The 14,760-nt window shown below is 39.6% G+C and overlaps 1 protein-coding gene across 5 annotated transcripts in view; it reads left to right on the top strand.

Moving 5' to 3' along the window:
* The first annotated feature begins 416 nt into the window (after positions 1–416).
* The window catches only part of axin1 (axin 1), a 29,861-nt gene continuing 15,517 nt past the window's right edge, over positions 417–14,760 (top strand). The window contains exons 1-3 of one of the 5 annotated variants that reach the window (XM_051074086.1): positions 417–637; positions 4,188–4,370; positions 10,285–11,256. In XM_051074086.1, the coding sequence (XP_050930043.1) occupies positions 10,361–11,256 (896 nt within the window). In that variant the 5' untranslated portion in view covers positions 417–637; positions 4,188–4,370; positions 10,285–10,360. Of the gene's footprint in view, positions 638–665; positions 1,580–4,187; positions 4,371–7,567; positions 7,869–10,284; positions 11,257–14,760 lie in introns of those variants that run through there. The other 4 variants (XM_051074087.1, XM_018705090.2, XM_018705091.2 and 1 more) reach the window with 4 other exon arrangements.

The raw sequence follows: 14,760 nt of genomic DNA, 5'->3' as shown, positions 1-14,760 counted from the left end.
GGTCATTGTGAGAAGGGTATGCTGGATCTGACCCTGGCCACAACAAGACATGCAAGTGTGAAATCCACTTGAAAGGTAAGCAGCTGATGAAGCTACATAACAAAGGCAATATCATCTCTCCCCCTTTCTCTAAAAATTCTTTTCATCCATCTTTTTCCCCCATTCTCCTCATTCACTGGGCTGTTTTCACAACTTCATACAGCAGACAGATGTAAGTTTTAATAAAATATCATTTTGTGATGCACTTTATTAAAAATCCCTTTGGGGCTGAAATGTGTAATGTTTAAGGATCTAATCTGATTTGGAAGAACACTGCTTATTTTATGTTTCCATTTTTTCAGTTGCTTAATGTGTACGGAGCAATTAGGTACACATCACTCATGCCTGTTGGGTATGTTACCATAGCTACAATACGATTGTGCAGACAATCATCTGGTCCTTGTTTCCTCCAATAGGGTCGCACGGCTGAAGCTGCAATATAAAGTAAAGATGCTCATCTTTCAGCAACAGACTAGTAAGAATCAGAAACAGGTTCATGAGTATGAAAAAGTATTGCAGAGTGGCAGGCAGGGGACTGCACCCAGTCATGGCGGACCACAGAAACAAGATCCGACGAGCCACACAGCGGGAGAGGAAGGTGAGAGCATCTACCATTTTGAAATTCAACTCCTCTTATTGTTCATTGAAAGAGTTTGGCGGAACAAAACAGTGACAGTAAACAAGATACGCCTTTGCATTCAAGCTTTGAATGTAAAAAGGGACCAGGAGGAACAAAAAGGAAGTGTCACTTTAAATGAAATGCATTAGTTGGATGAAAGCAGCCAGACAGAGTCTGCTTACACTTATAATGTAGTCCGAGGCTGCTCAGGTCAAATTTGGTTTCAATCGGTGAGATCAAAGAACTCCAGCTGAGCTTTGCTGAAAAGGAAGCAGTTTTTTTTAATGATATATATGATAGGACAGTTGTAAATGGAAAAAAAAAGTCAAAACAATTTTTGGATTTAAATTATCAGAATCTATGCTAAATGAATTTACAAAATTGAAAGTAGTTATACAGATTTGGCCTCAATCAAAGAGAGCTCCAAATCCCATCAATCAGGACATCTAAGGAAAAGATGCATTCAGGGACAATCATGGAGGAGCTTTGAGGCCAGGCTTGTTGAAATCAAAGGCCTGAGAGCTTAAATAATTTTTTGCGGGCTATCTGTATCATTCTGAGAAAAATAAATGTGGTCAGTTAATCTGCGGCTTGGAAAAGGACAACAGCCAATGCAGCATGTTCAAGCTGCCCCCCTACTGGGCGGCCCACAAGCCTGTCGATATGGTGGTTTGATGTTGGATGGAAAATAAGAACCCCCCACAACAAACACAGAGAGGGCTGGAACAGAGAGACTGGAACAGAGGAAGAGAGGGTAGAAAGGGAAGAACCATCGACAGATGGACTCTGTTGTGATTAAAGATGGCGGCAGTCTTTACTGCAGACTACGAAGGACTATACTCGATCCATAGAAAAGCGGAGGGAGTAGTCTGCGATTCAGCACAACAAAACCAAGAAGCACACAGTAAGGTAAATCAGCAGGTACGTCTGCTTTTGAATCTCTGAGGATGAAAACGACGGCTACCAGTAACTTTCCATTGTATTGTTTATCGTTGTATCATGTCTCTAATCGTTTTTCATGTCAGTGCCATACTGGTTTTGTTGTGTCCTCTCTCTCATCAAAACCAAAGCACATCATTTGATTTGACCAGTGAATATGCATCCCATGACCAGACTGCTCAAGACCCCGATAGACTGAACGCTTAAATTAATTTGAATTTCTTCAAGCCGGCAGATGTCTGACAATGTACTTTCGCCATTTGGTACATGGTTATGGATGTATGTCTTTGGTATTATGTCACCGTAGGAAATATGGGCCTTTTTAATAAGATTTTTCCCTTCTTGTGGAATATGAAGCTGTGGGAGCTAGAATATCCAGCAAAATAAACTCAAGTCTGCAAATTGCTCAATCCTCTGTGCCTAATCCAGTCCAAGGCTTGTTAGTCATGATATATTCAGCCTGGACAAAGGACATCAGCAGGACTCCAGAATACATTCTCTGACAGTCTTTTGATTTTACTCTTCAGATCATTTTCAGAACTTAAAACAAATACTGAATAGCTTTAATAGTCCTGTCACACTTTTATTAAAACCCTCTTATCTAAAGAACTTGCTTAATCGTGTGAATGGTTTCAAGTGTCTTAATTTAGCCTATAAGCCCTATGTGTGTTTTCCATTTCTACTTCTGAGGGCTTTGAAAGACATCTTGTTTGTTGTTACTTTTGTTCATCATAACTTTTAGTGAATTCTCTGAAGACAGCCAATTTGAAAAATAGAAATCTCTATTGTGTGGACTCAGAATGGGAGCATTCATTTAAACGTCTTAATGGGCTTTTGTTCATCAGAGAGTCTTCAGAAGAGATAAGCCTATTTCAGCCAAGAAGGCCTACAAGGGGAGTCTAAATCCACAGTGACAGGTGGAACAAAAGACGACCGAAAAAGGGGCTGAATTGGGAAACATGAAGTTGTCCTCTGGAAACACTTAACTTCAGGGGGTTGTTCAAGAATTTGAAAATATTTGAAAACTTGAGAATAATTTTTAAAAGGGAGCTTTGAAATCATCCACACATTTCAGTTCATCCTTCTTGCCATGACTATAATAACTCTTTTGAAAGCCACAAAATTGTGAATTTGCACTTTTCTGCAATCAGAAATTAGTATAAATGATGAAAATATAGAGGAATTAGCAGTAAAATATTGACTCTCTCACTTTTTGCAACTGTGTTTCTTTAACTGTTCTATCACAGAAAGCAGCTTTTGCATAAACTTAGCTGATTTCGTAAATATCCTTCTCTGGTTCATGCAGTCACACCTCAGATCTGAGCAGAGAGACGTCTTCCATTGTTCCTCTGTCTGCTGAGCAGCTCCAGTGGACCAGTTGCTTAAGGGCTTCTTGTTTGTAGTTGCAGAAAAAGGGGAGAATATTCTTCATTCACCTTCCACTCTCAGACGTTTCTAGCTGTTCAAGGGATTCCATTTACCAACCTTCAGGTCACAGGACTTCTCGCTCTTGCATTACTGAAACCTTACCCCACTGAAACCAAAAAGTATTTGTGAAGGTTGTTTTTAAATAGGATGCCAGTATGAGTCAAAACGCATTATCAGTTGATACTGTGATACTGGAGAAGAAAAGTCCAAAGAAATCTATGTTAAAATTTTGAATGGTGCATTATGTTTAATTTTATTGGTGCATCATAATGATGCCGTTTGAAATATGACCATCTCAGCTGTTTCTGTAATTTTAAAAATGTTAAATGCTGTATAATAATCCTGGTAGATAAGTGATATACATGTACAAGAGCCACAATATCCTGGTCAGAGATAGTCAGGGATATGTATGAATATAATTCATTCCATGGTTAATGATCCAAAAAAAGCGAAATGCCCTAAAAGTCATCTTTAAGGAAGGAAAGAAAACGTAAAATATGTCAATCATTGTGGTCCAGTGGTTGAATTAAAAACAAAGCTCGAGAGTAGCAGTTCAACGTGTTGCATCAATGGAGCTCAGTACATGCCTGGTAGTCCACAGAAAAAAATGAGATAGAGATAAGTAGAGATAAAAGATTCCAGTAGGTGTGAAGTTCTTTAAAAATGAAATGGAGAAAAAATTCATGTCTCTCCTTTTTTGATTGACTGAGAAACTGTAGCTGCTGGTGAGAGACTAGGCTGGTGACTCTTTCATGGCTTTTTACATTGCTACAATTCTCACATGGATGACATCACATCATTTCAGCGCTTTAATTAATCTTATCATATTAAGTTTGACTGCTGATGCTTTATTATGGGCCCAGACACCTGGAAGTAATGAATGAATGAATTCTTCTCTCGAGACTCTAAACTGCAAACAGTGGAATTTCATGTGTTATGTCTTATCAGATGTAAAATGTAACACACTGGTAATAAGTAATATTTGTTTCCATTAGTATGTCTTTATCACTAGCTGTAAAAGTCAGTCAGATGCAGTTCTGAGAGGTTGAGATGGGGAGAGAGAAATATTTTCAATCTATTAAATTGTTATTTACAGGAAGTCACTGTTGGGGAAACTATGTTTCAGTAGAGGGCACCTTAACAAATATTTCTTTCTTTTCAGGAACAAATGGATGGCAAAGACAAACTATTATGGCGACATTCTGCTTTGGCCAGGGATTTCCACTTGATGGAGACAGGGATGTTAAGATTACTACAGACCCATGTGTTTAATAACAGCACCATGGAATCCTCAATGAATGGACGTACTGCTGTAGGACAAGTGAGGAAGACAATCAGACCCAAGGTAAAGCATGTTAATTTGCATAGAAATCAGCATGTTCTTCATCATCATCATGTGAACCACTTACAAAAGCACAAACCACTAAACTAAAATTCTTTAGCTTTCAGTGAAAGTCAGTGACTCCCTCTTCATCACTTGCAGCAGTGCACCTGGTCTACTGATGGTTACACACTGACACTCTCTGATCTCCCAAAATAATTATCCACTTCAACTTCTGAGTACCTACCAAAATACCTGACGTGTTAGAATTGGTGAAATGTTGTTTTCCCAAACAAAATTTGCACATGACACTGTTGCAACAATTTCTTACAGTCATGTTGGCAGATTTGCATTTTTCTTGTCTTTTTGTAGGCTAGTTTTGAACGGTTTCAGTCACGCCCATGTGAAACAATGTTATACCTTGGGTGTTTCATCAGAATACATGGATATGAATAAGACTGAGGAGGCCAAATGTCTGTCATAAGACAACTGATCTGTTAATTATCATCAGTTAACATGTTGATTATTTTATTCTCTCAATGAATTGATAGGTCATTAAAAAATCCACTACATATTCCCAGCACCTAAGGTGTTGCCATCTGTTGTGTTTTGTCCAAACAAAGCTGTCCCCCCCCCATGTCCAAAAAGAAATTACTTATTACCATAAAAGACTAAACTGGAAAAAATACACATAACTGGGTCTGGAACCAGAGAATTTTGGCATTCATTTGGCATTCATTTTCTGTTGATTGACTGATCAATTAATTGACTAACTGTCGCAGCTCCTAGTTACATGTATAGTGTGTGATTGTAATGGAAACCTGTCCAGATATCAACAGGGGGTTGTTTAAGTCAGTGTCTGGAAGTCATGGATGATGATGTGATATGTTTAAGAAAGCTGAAATGTCTTCAATCCTGAGGTTCTGAAGGCTTGTCAATATATCTAGTGGAAGAAATCCTTCCACTTTGCTTTGACATGTGGGAACACTGAAATGCTAATGGAAATGACAACAATATTAAACAATAATAGAATTACAGTAGCTGGATGAAGAAAAAACTGAGTATTTGAGTATCGGTATGCTTAAACTATTGCTGCCCAAAATCAATTTTGCCCTGAGGAAGCTGAAGTGTGTTGGGTCTTTTTCATCTTTTATGTTGCCGGCATGAATATTGTAAGTACTGTGTACCATTCACACTTTAACAGGGTTCCAGATTTGAGCAGGCAATTCGGGTGATATGATGAGACAGAGTGTGAAATGTGTATTCCTGTTCCTTCTGGTGCTCTTAAACAGTCTGGTGTAATTACATAATCAGATGCGTTTATGTTTTTATGATGTTTCACCAGCCTTTCATCCAGGACTCAGTAACTGCTCAGTGATTGCCTGGTATGAAAGCAGAGAAACTGACAACAGTCTTTATTGCTGCAGTTTGTCTATCCCTCAGTCTTTGTACTGTAAAGTCATAAAGTAATGACTCACGAATCACGTGCGTGCGTGTGTAATGGTGCTGGTAAAATGTAGAAAAATGTTCAGTTGAGCTGAAACATTGCTGCATTACATTTCTTGCTTCAAAGCATCAGCACTAGTTGTTAGAACATGTGAAGGCAGATTAATGTTGGTCTGTGTGCAGACTTATTCTCAGCCAAGTCACTGTGAGTCATGTAAATATGACACATGACTAAGACCAGTGAAAAACAGTCTAAGATGTATATATATTGGAAACCAGATGTAAAAATTCATTTTTCCACATCGTTAGCAGCCTGGAAATTACTACACAATCGTGTATGTTGTGTGAATTTGCTGTTAACCTGCTGTACTGCTAGCAAGTTTCCATTATGTGTTGAAGTAAACTATCTTAACTCATAAACTCAGGTATCATGGAGTTTCCCTAAGTTTACCACTTGTATTTTAGTGCTTTTGTCAGCTGTTCTAGCGAAACTTCCTGGTGGTAAAAATTTATGACAGAGGCTGCCTGAACGCACGGTCTAACAGGAAGAGTAAAACTTGTAGCTCGGTAAGCTGATTTGACTGATCAAAGCACCTTCAGCTCGTGTAAAGTAATCAGTGAAGTCATCTTGTGCAGTCTTTGGTTGGAATGAAAACTTGCAGACTTTCTGCCTCCAAAGCACGTTCTCGTCCAACCTGCTCTATAAACACCTCTCACATCATGAAACAGCATTGCTTTAACCAAGAGTGAAATGTGCACTTTATATGCTTCATTACAGTGACTCCAAACATAGGGTACTCATGTTGTTATGAAGTAAGAATACATTAATATTGGCAGCAAAATGTACATAAGTAAAAGTACTCATTATTGGATATATACTAATACTAATTCACTGACATGTACAAGTAAGCTGCATTTATTGCTGCCCAGTCAATGACAAATCATATTTTATAAACTAACCATATGCTTTGGATATAAAATAATGATGTGAAAAGTAGCTTGTATTTACGGGTCTGGTGGGGTAAAAAGTTCAATCTCTCGTTATAACTACAACTATAAAATAGTATAAAATGGTACCTCAAAAGTTACGTTCCATCGCAGTGTAAATGTAAGCTGTGATCATGGCTCTGCCTTTCCAGATAGGACACTTAAAGGGACATTACATCAATTCTACACATAGAGTTCAGTCTACCCATTATAATGACTACTACTTAGTTTGTAAAAACACTTGCTGCTGGACAATAAAGTTATAATTTAAAGTCTGCATCACAAACTGGAAGACAATGGCATTTACCAGGCAGGGGAAGTCTTGAAAGATGCTACTGAGTAGCGTTATGGGAAATGTAGGATCCAGATCCAGGACCCAGCCTCTACTGCAGCAAGTCCACCAAGTTAATTGAAATGCAGTAGCTACTAATGAGCTGGAATACACCTTTAATGTTATGTGAGCTGTAGATCTGACATGGTTAATATGTATTAGCACAGACATCTTTATCATTTATTTACAGCATAATATACATATAATAATGCCTTAATTACTTATTTTTGATAAATATTGATAGCTCATACAGTGATATTGAGATGAAAGTGATGATTTCTTCCCCCAGTGGATGTTATTGGTTTGAATTAGGTTATTGAATTTAACAGCTAATGTGCAATACTCCTTCTTTGGTTGTAAGGAATCAGAAGTCATTTTGAGTATAGACCATGTTTCTGTGGGTTGTAATTCAAACAGCATGGGAGGAAACACCATTCTCTTCTTCTATATATTTATTTTCACACTTGAGAAAGAGAGAGGGAGAAGAGAGAGAGAGGAGGGAAAAAAATCAGTGCACCACATGTACCAAAACTAAACACTGGTAATTTGTGTAGTGAACGGGCGAGGCGCTGTGCATCATCTGCCGTGTAGCCTCAGCTCCGCACAGACAGTGAGAGACAGCCATGGAGAGGTGCAGAGCAGACTGTTTTCTTTGTTATTTTTAAAGTCTTGCAGTTCGCAACTATGACACTGTTCGCGGCGACTTGTGCCGGTCCTAACGCCCGATGCACTCGAAAGCAGCGAGAAGATTTTCACCGGTTAAGTATATGTCACTTTTTTTCCTCCCTCCCCTTCAGCTCCGCTCAGCTCAGAGATTGGGATTGCGGTAGTCGGGAGATATGTGCCATCGCTTTGCTGGTTTCTAAGTCTGTTCGGGTATTGATGTGGGATTCCCTCTGTGTCCTCAGACGGTAGGGGAAATGTTTGCGGTCGTCATGTTATTCGTTTAGTTTAGCGGCTGTTAGCGGATACGGCACAGATATTAATAGGTGAATAGTGTGACAAAGTTGTGCACTTGTCCGTCGGCCACAGAAAGGCCTGGCTGTGAGTGTGTGTGTACGTGTGTGTGCTGTGTGTATATATGTATGTGTGTGTGTGTGTGTGTGAGTGAGTGTGTATGGAGTTTGTTTCTGGCTCCCCTCCCCCACTCGCCGCTGCTGTTCTGCTCGTTCTGGAGAGGCCAAGACATGAATGTGATGAGAGGCTCACTTCAAAAGCAACAAACTGATACTGTTTCAGAGGGAAGAAAGGACATCTCCTGAACTCGGCTCTGACCGGCGGAAATCACGCCTAAACCCTTTCTAAATATCCCTGTCGGGCCACACACCTGTGACCGCAGAACCGACAATTTAAATATTAATGCGCCGAACCGACCATCTCTCGTGCCGATGCATCATTACACATACAGGTAGCAGTAAGCTAGTCTGACCTGAGGATTAATCCTTGAGCATTTTAACCCCCGACATTGTTAAACTAGGCATGATATTAGCTTGTATACAACATTTTTACCATCATTACGTTCAGTTTAGTAGCCACACCTGGCCTTATGCTCTGCGCACGTGCTGCTCACACTTAATAATAGTGCAGAAAATAACACTTTCCAATTATTATTTTTTTTATCTGCACCGTCTTCGTTCAATCAGGAAAAATGATTAGTGCGTGTATTGGACAAGACAGAGAGTGGGTGTGCCCTAAAGGGAATGTGATAGCAACCATTAAAAAATATTTTCTTGTGAAATCACAGATAGAGTAAAGCCGGCTGTCAGCCTTTGTGAAATTATAAACCTACTTTTCCCCCCCCCCAAGATTTATTTTTAATCCGCAAACCATTAGAGTCAACTGCGCGCAGAGCTATAAATAGGAAAGTAATTTAGATTCAGGGTCTAACATAAAGTGAAATCAGGGCCATTCATGTTAAATGTCTTTTGATTCACCATTTACTCCTGTGCTCTTTTGATTGGTCAGAGTCATTACTGGTCACCATAATTTTTGTCAAAATAAGATAGTTTCCTCACTGCAGTTACATTAAGACATTGGCACTAAAATGGTTACTGACTCCACCAGGACTGGGAAGCTTAAATATAATCAGTATGTATGGGTCCATAGAGGTTAACATAGGCTACTGTATTGGTGCTACCGTGTCTTTCACCAGCAAGGAAGCTTGGGCACAATACATGAGGACCAGGACGTGTCCTTGAACAAGACATTCAGTCCCAAAAATCATTACATATGCTATTCCGCAGCTGACCTTTCACTATAACGGCAGGGGAACGAAATAAGAAGAGAATATGACACAAGGATCAATAAAGTATCATTTGCAGTGGAGACACCACTGCTTCCTTATTGAGTTTATAAATCTCAAGTGAATTTGTGGCTGTGGTGATGCACTAATGCTAATCTGGATGTAACTGGAGTGGCTGCGTAAAGTAATGATATGCTTATGCATATAAATCAGTGGGATGATACTGGATACTACATTAATGCTGCACCATATTCATCCTACTGCCTGGTACAAAGCTGCCTCTAGACTATCAAACTACATTAAAAGCCTAATGGCTTTGGTTTTTAATTTCTGCTCAGGTTTGCAGATGCTGTGCAGAATCTGCGGCCACAGACTGAGTGCATGAACGTTTCTTCAGTTTATTCTTGTATTGTCTCTTGCTAAGACATTATTCAGTTATTGTGAGAATGTAGTAACACATTCTGAATATAGACAGTTGACATTAACACCCTACCGTACAGAGCGTGCTACATATTAGAAGTGAACCAGAAGCTACTTTCTGGTTTTTGAGCTTTACTCACATTTTCAAATCCCCTGGATTTCTGCAGAATTTGCATTAATTTTAATGTTCAGCTGGAAATTGGCCGCATGATGAGTTTTTCATGAAAATCTGATAGAAATGCAAACTGTGCAGAATTCTAAAAAATTTTCCTCGTGAGGTGTTTGTCCTCTGTTAAGTGGGCGTATGGCGCATAATCAATCAACTTTTTGAACAGATGTTCATTTGAATTCACCTGCACTTAGCATCAGTAAATTGCTGCATAGAAGTTTTTGCCATTCATTTGAGAATAAGTGTTAAAATATAATAGTAGTTCCCTGTCAGGACTAGCAATAGTCTGCCTATCAGTGATGTGATGAAGCTGCGTCTCATTATATATTTTTCCTCCTTGCAGGAGTTTTTTTGCAGTGGCATAAGTAGAGATCTGGATCTGATAGTTGTGCAGTGTGGGCTCTACGGGGACGTGGTTTATGGATGCTGGGACTATGAGCATAAGCGACAAAAGGGGCTACATAGCAGACCTGGGAGGCAGCTTCACTGAGGATGCTCCCAGACCTCCAGTCCCAGGGGAAGAAGGTGAGCTGGTGTGCAGTGATGGACGCCAATGCAGCAACCTTGGCTTCTCCTCAAAGAATGAGAGCCTCAAATGCGAGGCGTCCGTGGCTACACCCAGGCGACCCGACTTGGACCTGGGTTACGAGCCGGAGGGCAGTGCCTCTCCGACGCCACCCTACCTAAAGTGGGCAGAATCTCTTCATTCCCTCCTGGATGACCAGGATGGCATCCAACTGTTTAGGACGTTCCTCAAGCAGGAGGAGTGCGCAGATATGTTGGACTTCTGGTTTGCATGCAGCGGCTTCCGCAAACTTGAAGCTAACGAGGGTAATGAGGAGAAGAAGGTTAAGCTGGCAAAAGCTATCTATAAGAAATACATCTTGGACAACAATGGAATTGTTTCCAGGCAGATCAAACCAGCCACCAAGTCCTTCATCAAAGACTGTGTGATGAAACTTCACATTGATCCTGCAATGTTTGACCAGGCTCAGACTGAGATACAGACTATGATGGAGGAAAACACCTACCCTTTATTCCTTAAGTCTGACATTTATTTGGAATATACGCGGACAGGAGGAGAAAGCCCCAAGCTGTACAGTGATCAGAGCTCTGTTTCTGGGAATGGAAAGGGACTGTCGGGCTATTTACCGACTCTAAATGAAGACGAGGAGTGGAGATGCGACCACGAGTCAGAGGAGCAGCCGGAGTGTGACCCCACGCCGAGCAACCGGCTTACTCAGAAGCTGCTAATGGAGACGGCACCGCAGCGAGTTGCCAACAGCGCCAGATTCCAAGACAGTCACGAGTACAGGTAAATCCTCCCAGCAATCTAGAAAGCTTGACTTCAGCTCTTAACCGCACAGCTTTTCTCTGCAAACTGCTGAATTAGAAATAAACCTGAAACCCCACACCGCCATCAATGCTGCCTCGAGTTTGAAAGGAAAAACAGAGTCAGAGTGTAGCACCAGAGACAGCTGAGATAAGAGGAAGATGGTGCGTGAAGTGAATCTAAGTTAACTTGCTGTTAGAAGGGTTGAAGAAGTGTTCCTTGTTTTTCTTGTGCAAGCACTCTGGGAAGTTTGCATTTTCACATTGGACAAGGTTTTGTAGTGAAAGAGCTCCGCACAATTTTGTTTTATAGAGGAGCTTTCTGAAATCATCTCTTTGCCCTTCTCTTCCTCGTAATATTAAGTCCGCATTTATGGGAAAAACAATTTCTTTTTCCATAGTTAAGTGACCGTGTTAATTTAGAAAGTTTTTGATTACTTTGGACTTTCTTGTTGCTGTGCAATGGTTGACTGTGTTGGCCAGCAGTGTTTGTGCAACAGCAGCAATCAATCTATGGCATCTATGCTTTGGAAATGCTTTCCATTTTTTCAGTGTTTCAGGTCACAGTAGATTCAACCAGATGTTGGTATAATCTCTGCAGCATCAAATCTGCTGAAGCCTGCTGATTGATGCTGAGAAACATTTCTGTTTTGTTATTTTAATGTGACCATTAACGCATAATTAGAGGGCTGTGTCCAGATTTAAATTCAGTGTTCAGCTGTTTGTTTGATCCAGTGCCAGTTATCCTCGACAGAACATTGAGGTTAACTGCTCAGCTGAATAACCAGCATCTCTCCTGCTCCTTGACTGTTTCTTCTCCCTGTGATGAGTCAGTCATCTGCATTTTGTGGCTGTTTGTGATTCTTGCAGATCCAGTTAGTCTGTCTTTTGAACCTGATGTTGGTGCTTTGTATAATTTCCACCTTTCTGACTTTGACATGATGACAGGTTAATTGAGGTGATGAGTCGTGTGCTCTAAACAAGCCCTTCTTCTTCACTCTGAGGCAGGATTTGAGAAGTGGTTTGACATATTTGGACAGGTTGTTAAGAAGAATAAAACCTTAACTTGATCATTATACATTACACATTCCATTTTTCATATTCATGTAACCTAGCAGTACTGGCTATGGTTGAAAAATCACAACCTTTGAATGTGCAGCTTGCGTAATGTGACCAAAATATATACGGATGATACATAATGAGAAGCGAAGTGCCAGCGGCATTTTTTCTTGGAAGACATTTTGACTTGTCACAGTTTAAAAAGCACAGATAGAAATTTTAAACGTAGCAAAGGTTGAATTACTTTAAGTTGCTTTAGTTTTCAGGCCTGGTGTTGTGAATGCTGGCTCACTGTCACACTGAGACTGACACCTGGTTAACAGTGTTAATGTCAAATTTAAATTTGGAAAGAAAAAAAAAGAATTTGATTTTTGCTCAAGCTGGCCTTTGCTAATAAAGGTTTCTGGTAAAAGTTTATCTCAATGTTGTAATACAGTAGATCAGAGTAATAGAAAGATTTCATCAAGGAAAACAAGACCTGGTGTAAATGTGGTTAATATATTGGTGGATTTTAATGATTTTGTGGTTTGAATCTGTCTAATATGCAGCAGCTGGTACAATGACAGAAAGAACAGACGGTGTTTATTTCTATAGGGCTGTGAGTAATCCAACTGCGTGCTTGTGTACATACTTGTCATCCTCCAGCTTAAGAGATTGTAATGTTAAATGACTTTAGGAACTTGCTTTGTGTCTTTTCAAATGAAAGTGTAATAATGAAAGATGAAATAAAATCATCAGTAACTGCTCACTACCACAACGTAAGTTATATCACTGCTAATTTAAACTTGTAAAGCTTGTTGTATATATAGTAAGGTTACATTTCCAACAGAGGATTAAGGTCACATAAAGTTAAAAACCTCCAGTAACAACATGTTCAGGGTCATCTTTCAGTTGTGCAAACTAAACCCAACCCAAGAGAAAGATTGGAAAACCCATATTTGACCTCTACTGCTGCAGCACCAGAGGATACACAGGAATTTACATCATCTGATAGACAGACAGTAACTTCCAGATAGAACCAGCTCTGTGACTAAAAACACTGAACACAGTTCTGTACAGGCAGTAGTTTGGCCTGAGCTAGGGTCAGACCTGCCACAGCCTGGTCAGCTGCAGATGTCTGCTGCCGCATCTTTCTATGCTCTAGTCTCATTGTATCTCATTACATTCTCCAATGTTTGCATGCAGCTTTTCTGGTTGAATACACAAATGCTTGCACAAGAATGATTTAAAAAAACGAAAAAACAACCAAAGGCAGTTTTGTTGGAGTTCGATGTTTGCTTGAAATCATCACAAAAATGTGAGAGAAAGAGGGGAAAAACTTGAGAAAACTTAACTACCGCAGGCATTTCAGCCATTTGAGTTTATTTTCACATCATTATTTCAGCAATCAAGCATTTTCGCCAGAATTACAGAGAAGAAACACTTCATTTTTAAATAGTTTTTCAGCAACGCCCGTTGGGTTTTTATGAAACTAAATTTTACATCAGTTGTGTCTGATCTCTTCAGAGACAGGCAACAAAAGACATTAAACAGTCTTTCAGATCAGCTTTAAAAAAAATAAAATAAAATGACTTGAAAGAGAATGACCTATACATTCATTAATGTTTAGGGAGATTTTTTTGGAAATGTGAACAGCTTAGTTTTGTTCTCATTCAACTGAGATGTGTACTTCAAAGGCAAGACTTCACTGTCTTTGTAATTTTAATGAAAACTTGTTGTTGCCTGTGAGTGATCTGCTGAGGGCCCTAACAGTCTGCGTGCCAGACTTAAGTTGTGACAAATTTGGGAATACAGTATAGATGAACAACAACATTTAGCGGCTGACACGAAGGACAGAGAGGTTGGCTAGAGGGAGAGGACAGAATGGCATGTGGAAGTTTACGTGGCAGGTAGCTAAGGACACCACGACAAACCATGCTCTCAAAAGTGAGATGTATGTTTGATTAAAAACCCAGCTATATCCTTTAACAGTTTAAACAATTTCTATTCAAAGTTGAATAAATGAAATTTGCACAGATCTGGCCAACAAAATCCAGTATAAGCATACTGTATGTGTTACATGTGTCCTAAAAGAATTACTTCAGTGTGTTAAAGGTTAGGTTCACATTCATACAAGTCTTGTCTTCCAGCAGTAATCAGATGTCCACATGAACACTGAAACGTTTTTATTACTGTAATCTCTCCTCGTGTTCATACGGGACATTAAGAGATCCCAACATAACAGATCCCCACATATATGAGACATCAGAGATAATCAAATAAAAAGGATGTCAATCAGTCTTTAGTACAGAATCCCCTTTTCATTTTCCCAGACTGTTGATTTGTTGAGCTGCAGCTGAGGTGTAGTCACACAAAGACTGGCCTTTAATTCAAAAGAATTTTAAATAAATACTTTCTGTATCAGAATGTCTTCATTCTTTTGAAAATA

Source organism: Lates calcarifer, linkage group LG11, assembly GCF_001640805.2.
Source record: "Lates calcarifer isolate ASB-BC8 linkage group LG11, TLL_Latcal_v3, whole genome shotgun sequence".
NCBI lineage: Eukaryota > Metazoa > Chordata > Actinopteri > Centropomidae > Lates > Lates calcarifer.
Note: the sequence above shows the minus strand (reverse complement) of the source record. Positions and strands in the feature narration are given on the sequence as shown.